The following is a 7,432-nucleotide window of genomic DNA, read 5'->3' on the forward strand; positions in this document are numbered from 1 at the left end:
CTTTTGTCATCTAGGAAGCTCTGGATCTTTTGCCCTACCTTTCCCCTCACGGAAATGTTCCCAGACTGTAGCCAAGCAGCCCATTGTTCAGTTACAGTTTTGCCTGCCAATCTTTAATTCCAATTTACTTGGGCCAGATCTGTTCTCACTCCATTGAGGTTGGCCCTCCCCAAATTAATTATCTTTACTCTGGATTGCTCCTTGTCCTTTTCCATAGTTACCTGTGTTTTCGGTGTCAGTGTGAGATGAAGTCTGAGTAGTATTTCAGGTGAGCTGCACAACACTGTACAGCTTGAAACCAAGAATTCCAATGTGTAATTACTGGCTCCGGAGAAAGTTAATGTTTAGTTCCCCAATTTCAGCCATTTCAGCCGCAATTGCAATGTGTTGCCTGTATCAACGCTTGCAACTAGGGCAGTGTTTGAAGATCTTTTTAATGTAGCTGACCAGTTTGTCAACTTTACCAAACTCATTTTCCATAGCTTACTGATGGGAGAATTTATGTGCATTACATGTAATATGAACAGCATTAGGCATTACACCTTGGAGCACAGATTTGAAAGATCTGATCATGTAGGTTGCATTGTCACTAATGAAAGCAGACAATTTGTTGAAATCTGTACTGTATTTTAAAACAGTTTTGATTATTGCTTGGGAAACTGTGGTGTAATTAACAGCTTTGAAGTGGACAAAGTCTATGAGCACTGTTGTTAGCTTTCCTGACTACACATCTGCGGCCTTACCAGACATAAAATTAAACAAAACATGCAGCACATCTTGCTCATCGGTGGATTCATCAGAAAGAATTGCAAAAGACTCACATGCGTTAATCTGAAACTTCATCTCTTCACGATATGTAGCAAAAACCTTCACTGGTAGCGCTGCCGTAGTTTGCTCGCACTTAGCAAGCAACCACCATTTTGCACATTATGTTGAATGAATACCCAGCTTTGGTGATCAAGTTTTTCCAATTGTATGTTGGCTCTTGCAAAAGCATCCACAAGTTCCGTTGTAATCAATTGATGATTTTCTGAGCTCTGTTGACTTCTTAAAAAGAGATGAAATCGTTGCTTGTTTACTGTGTGTTTGTTTTCCAGCAGTGTGGTGCCAGATGCTCTCTTTTTGCTGTGATGGCTTTCAGATGCTAAGTGGCACTGAATCGTTGCCTGCCATATATGAACCAACAAAACATTGCAGCTTGTACAAAACAGTATTCCACCATTGGCATGCAGAATTTGGCTTCCAAATTCTTTCACTCGATGTGCTGAGGTAATGGTTGTGACCATTTTTGATTTGCTCATTCTGGCATTCTCACATGTCTGCTAATACTTGAGACTGCTTCTTTCAAAACTGCACTGGAAGCACTCCCTCATCTACCAATCAATAAAACAGTTAAAGTTCACAAAATGGCTGATTTCACAGAGGACCTGCGATTTCATGGTCCATGATGCATTTTTCATGGCCGTGAATTTGGTAGGGCCCTTCCTACAAGGTACAGTAGCACAGCACTCACTCTTCTTTAGGTGAAGTCCTCAGAGAATTCACAGAAAAATAAATGTTAAGAGAGTTATGATGAAGTCTGGATAAAGTGTTCCAGCAAGTCTCCTGATGTGTGTCAAAACTTTTCTTCAGAGTGTCGTCAGTTGATCTCGATCTGCAAGTGAACAGTGAAAGCTGAGCATGGCTTTAAGTAGTGCTCGCAATCCTCACCAATGACTTCTTTACTCCTGTTCAGCTGATCACTGTTAGGACGGGTCAGTAATTGCTGCACTAGCCAGAAAAATGGCATGCAGCCTCTTTAATGAGTGTTAGGAGCCAATTAATTGGTGATCAAAAGCTTAACCTGCCTAGGGGCAGTTGTACCTAGCGCACACTTAAACTCCTTTATGATGATGGAATCTAGAGCTAAAAGCGGATTGACCAGGCGTTGCAGTTCAAGATCCCATCTTGGCCACCTTGGAGACTCTTCACGATTGGTGCTAAAGCTAGGAAAATAGCCCTCTAAGTTTTGGGTTTTAATTGCAGCTTACAGCCATGAAAAAGAATATTGATCTCAAATTATAAGTTTCCAGCATTTATACCAGTAATAAAATTGATTGATTTCTTCTAATCACCAGTCAGGAAAGAAATAATAAAAAAGATAATGATTACATTTGGAACAGGTTGAATGATTACAACAATAATTTATTTTAAAAAAGACAATGAAACTGGGTATTTGTCAGAAAAAAACTTTCATTTCTGGGCCACCAGCTTAAACCTAAACCTGACAAACATGACAAAGGATTTCTCCATTTGTAGCCAGATAAAGGTCAGAAGTGAAATGTATTTGGACAATCCCAGTCCCAGTGGATGGGAGTCCACAGCACAAACCTCCTTTCAAATTCACTATTAATTGGAGCTAATTAATTTGGCAACCTCACTCTGGGGCCACGAGGAAACAGTGAGTGTGGAAAAACAAATGTGCAGTAGGAATTCTCCTCTGAGCTAGGACTTCAGCACATTGTTTGCATATTGGTGGCTGGGGAACTCTGCAAATGTTTACAAATGTTCCATTCCCCAGTACTGTCATCCTTCATCTTGATGAGTGTATATGTTTTCATTCCCCACAAACCCCCAGCCTCCCCCCCCATAAAAAAAGGAAATCCAACATGCTGCACTGCCAATGATTATATTCTCTATAATATCCAAATATAAACACTTTAATTACTGAAGTGAAGGAATCAATTAAAGCTCAGGCAGGGACTACATAGACATTGCACAAACTTCTACTATTTCCTGTGTGAAAAAAACAGCTGTATTTCTTTGTCCAACATCTGTCACATTGTAGCTATACACTAAAATTATAACTGTTTAAAGAAACAACGGAATTTAGTTTATACAAGTATATGGAGGAAAAACTACCTAATGATTGGTAAAAACAAGAATTTAGACATCATAAACCAAAAATAAAGATTTTAGGAAAATAGAGTTTGTATACAGAATAATACTGAGCTTTAAAAACAGATTGGAAATGGTAGCAAGTTTAAAAAAAAAACAAATCACTAAGTCTGCACATGACAAAGGCTGATTTGAAAAAAAAGACAAATGCTATTTCAGGCTTGCAGAAACCATAGGGCAGTTTGGTCGGACCAAGCTTACCTTGACCATTGCTTGGGTCATTTTTGTATAGATCAGTTTTCCAATGGGGAAATGGAAACTTGAAGATAGGCCAAATTTTCACTTTGCTATTGAGCTGGAGAAAGAAGTAAACATTTTAGAGGTTCAGATCTGACCCAGATTGTTGGGAAGCCATTAGTTCATCCCAAATGCTTTCAGTGATTCATTTTTATGAATCTAGTACTGTATGCCTCTTTCCTCTCTATGACCTTAACTACTTAAAAGTAATGTTGTAAATCTTGTGTTTCATCGTTCTGTTCAGAATCAACAACAAGGAATTCAAAAGAACATTTCTACCCAAGTGTCACTTCCTCTCATAAAACATTGAAATTCTTTCATGTTTAAGAGGTTTTATTACCATATAGTTGTTTATGGGTTTTGTTCCCTTGTTAGTTCAATAAGGCACTGTAGAATTCTGGAACAAATTCAGCTATGTTAATCTTAATCAACATTAAAACTCCTTAAATGAGTAATTTTCTAAATATCTGGATAAATTATCTTGATGTGACCTTAGTCAAAAGAGTGCAAGAGTGTTGAATAGTTCATACTTAAGAGATGAATTATTGCTGAAGGATTGGTACTTCCTTTAGTTCAACCACAACACGGTTAATCAAATACCAATTCATTACAGCTTCGACAGTTGAATTTATGTCATGCACACAACAAAAAAAAATCCTCAAAGTTGCTTCACACAAAAGAAAAATCAAAGGAAGAAGGACCTGTGACAAATAGGAAGGGTAATTTTAACTGCCCAGTAGTTAGTCATTTATGACTTATTGGATTCTTGATTCTTGTCCATAGGTTTCTAATGACAGATTTTGAGAACTGCCACCAGTTCTTTCTCAACCAATCTAAACATTCAGTAGGAAAACATACCAAGACTCATTGAATTGTGTCTTGATCTGATTTTGCTGCATTTCACAAGCATGCATTTCAGACAGTCAAAAGTTACCAAAAATGAACTCATCAAGTATAAAGATGGAAGTGGTCTTGGTATCACTGTGAGTTAACAAACTGGTGATTAATCTCTGGATCACAGTCCAAATCCCATTGTAGACCAATTGAATGAAAGGCTCTGCAGATTGAATTTAATTCAGAAATTCAAATTCATTCAACTGACCAAAAATTGAACATAGCTGTAAAAAAGAACCCAGAAGAATACCTCATGTGGAAAAAGTAGGGTACTTTTCTTAGTCTGGGAAGCGTAAAGACTAATCTTTTCTATATTTGATCTGAGTGTGCTTGATGCAGACATGGGTACAAAAAGCAGAAGACTGTATAATTGTCTAGAATTGACACCCTTCTTAACTTCCTCCATTTTGGATACCATTCCCTTCCAGCAGCCAATCTTCATAGATAATGAATGTTGGTAGCCGATCCCATCATGGAAAGGAAGCAACACAGATGATCTCAATCCTGTTCTCACTCAACATTCACATATACAGTTCCAGGGTGACCAAAGTAGCTCCCTGCTGCTACCCTGGTTGAGGTAAACTAACCAGCACAAATCAACTCAAACATCTGGCGTTTATTGCTCAATAGCACACTGTCTTTACTAATTGGACATTTCAGCCTAGACATTGGATCACCCAGCACCTCTTTTACAGGCACAGAATGGTTTCCTAAGGATCCAATATGGTGGTGTTTGCTCATTCCACACCGGAAGTGTGCCACCTACCATACTGTTACAGCTTCTCTGTAGGTATCCAGAGCGTAAGCTTAGGATCCATGAATATGTCTGCCATAACTCCAGCAAAAGAATTGCAGAAACGCCAGAAAAATTTAGTAAATATTGTTGGTACATTTTTCTGGGATTTCTGTGGCTCTTCCGCTAGGCTTATAGTGGATGACTGGGAGAATCCCTGAGGATATTCAACCCCATTATTTGCAACCTAGGTATTCTCCAATAAGCAATATATCACAATCAAGGTTAAATGCTAGACTGCAGCAATGCTACCTCAATGCTCAATGTAGCAGAGAGTAAAATATGTTGGTTTCAGTTTGTGAGGGGTATGTATAGTATGGAAACTGCTATCAAGCCATTAATATGAGAAAAAATCCTTTAAAAAGTACAAACTGCAATGCCTATTGTATTGGAAAATCATATTCATATTTTTAATGTATTTCGCTGTTGATGCTTCAAGTAGAAGTCTTCAGCAGTATGAACATTTAAAGATGTTCTCTTACTTCACAAAGGCCAGGATTTTCTGAGCCCTTTGAGGTCAGGGTCAGAGGCAGGAAGGCTGGCAAAATGGCATGGGAAGGTGTTGGTGGCGTGCCCGACGCCTTCCTGTCACCATGCCATTTTGCCAGCGGTGGAAAAGGAGCCATATGGCCCACCTGCCAGGAGCCCAATCGAGCCACTTAAGTGGCCAATTGAGGGCCTTTTCCCACCTCTGCTGGCATTTTACCTGCTGTGGGGGACCCCGTGCCATGTGGGAAGACTGCCAACCCATAGAAGGATGGCAAAAGAAAAGGGATGACTTTTCATGTTCAAATATGTTCTGGAGAATTTAAATGACGTTTTATCAGGTTGTACCAATGAAACAATCAATCCCTCGCAGTGCTGTTACTGAATTGTATATATTCCACTATTTGTAGTGTCAAAACTATGTTGTATATGGTTTATATGAAATCTTCAAGTGACCAGTAATGGTCATATTTCATGGGACTTCACCAAATGTCTTTTTTTTATTTGTCTTTGTGATGTGGATGATGCTGACAAGGCTACATTTACGTATGTGATTGATTGTTTTAGAACTGAGTGGTTTGCCAGGTCACTTCACAAAGTATTGAGTCAGTCTTGTAGTATGGACTAAACTGGGTTAGGGTGACAAGTTTCCTTCCCTAGTGAACCATTTGTGATTTTACAAGCTTGCATTGGCTAAAGCTTAGTACCCCCTCATTAACACTAATGCACAAAAGTACTGCATCTTAATTCACAATTAGCCATTGTGCTAACACAAACACATAGAGCAAATTTATCTCCATTTGCAAACAACCTTTGAACATCTCTTGATTTTTTTTCAGGACATTAAGACTGTACAATTTAATTTGACAGGTGATTTAATATCTCCTGAATGAGGCAGTTGAGTAGTCCTTGGTACAAACCATAAGGAGCAAGAGAACCTTGTATTGAGTTCATATCATCCTGACAAAACAGAGGTTAAAGCATAAATTTCAGAAGCAGATGCATTTTTACCACTGGGATTCATGTTCAAATCCAGGCCAGACAGAATGAAAGTCATCTCCTCTGCTGACTGTCAGGTCATATAAGACATGGGTTTGGCCAGTTTCAGCTAGTCTGAGTTTGGCCAGTTTCAGTTCAGGTTCTGAATGAGTGTGGACTCACTGCACAAAACTATGCTAAATCTGGTACAAATAAAACACTTCAGTCAGATAAGCCATAAGGATATTTGGTGTGAAGAATGGAAATGACACATAGATGAGTAAAGGATGTTCCCTAAGGTTTGGGACTTACGTATACTGTTAGGGAAGACAAACCTATGAGAGTGTCTGATATTTACACTACAGGATGAATGCTCCTTTTCCAGCCAGTACTTGTATGCAGTGGGCAGCCACCCCATGGGTGCTGGGGGAAGGGAAATTGAGGTTAAGGTGGGGAGATGACAGTAGTCTTCAATGCTCCATTTTCCCTGTTAATTCCACTGCTATGCTTCCTGATTTGGAACATGTTAGTGGCAGAAAATTCAAGCAATCTGAAGTAATACTGCAAAATGGAAACTATTCCTATAGGAGTTAGTGAAGACGAATTTTCAAAACATTTAAATAATACTTAAGAAAAGTTGTCTTTCCTTTCTTAAAATTTATGTTTAATTAAATGGAGCTGGAATCCTTTTCAGATCTTATTTTCATAGGTTTGTTCTCCAAATTTTTCTGGCATGTCATGTCTATTTTCTTCTTATTTGCAAGAACACTGGCATTGTAAATATTCGAATGCAATGAAACCAGTATTCAGAACTGGGCTTAGACCATTTGGTGTGAGGCATTTATATAGCACCATTTAATGTAGAAAAATGTGTGAAAGTATTTCGCAGAGGTGGAAGGGAAAAAGTGGACACCAAGCCATAGAAGAAGAAATCAGGATGGTCATCAGAAGTGTGGTCAAAGAGGTGACATTTAAGGAGGGTCTTAAAGGAGGAGGGAAGTGAAGGGATTTGGGGATGGAATTCCAGAGTGTGGGGCCTCCAATGGAGCAAAATGAAGTAGCATGCAAAAAAGACTGGAGTGAAAGAATTGGAGAGTTTGGAGAGAT

General features: G+C 38.9%; 1 protein-coding gene across 1 annotated transcript; it reads right to left on the reverse strand.

Moving 5' to 3' along the window:
• Positions 1-869: 869 nt before the first annotated feature.
• Positions 870-1,301, reverse strand: LOC137373327 (CGG triplet repeat-binding protein 1-like). The gene has a single exon (XM_068038150.1). It carries the CDS (start codon positions 1,299-1,301, stop codon positions 870-872), a length of 432 nt encoding a protein of 143 aa, XP_067894251.1.
• Positions 1,302-7,432: the final 6,131 nt, after the last annotated feature.

Source organism: Heterodontus francisci, chromosome 9, assembly GCF_036365525.1.
Source record: "Heterodontus francisci isolate sHetFra1 chromosome 9, sHetFra1.hap1, whole genome shotgun sequence".
In the NCBI taxonomy this organism is placed as follows: Eukaryota; Metazoa; Chordata; class Chondrichthyes; order Heterodontiformes; family Heterodontidae; genus Heterodontus; species Heterodontus francisci.

Excerpts from the sequence above, each read along its gene's own strand:
- LOC137373327 (XM_068038150.1), bottom strand. The coding sequence starts at position 1,301 with ATGAGCAAATCAAAAATGGTCACAACCATTACCTCAGCACATCGAGTG.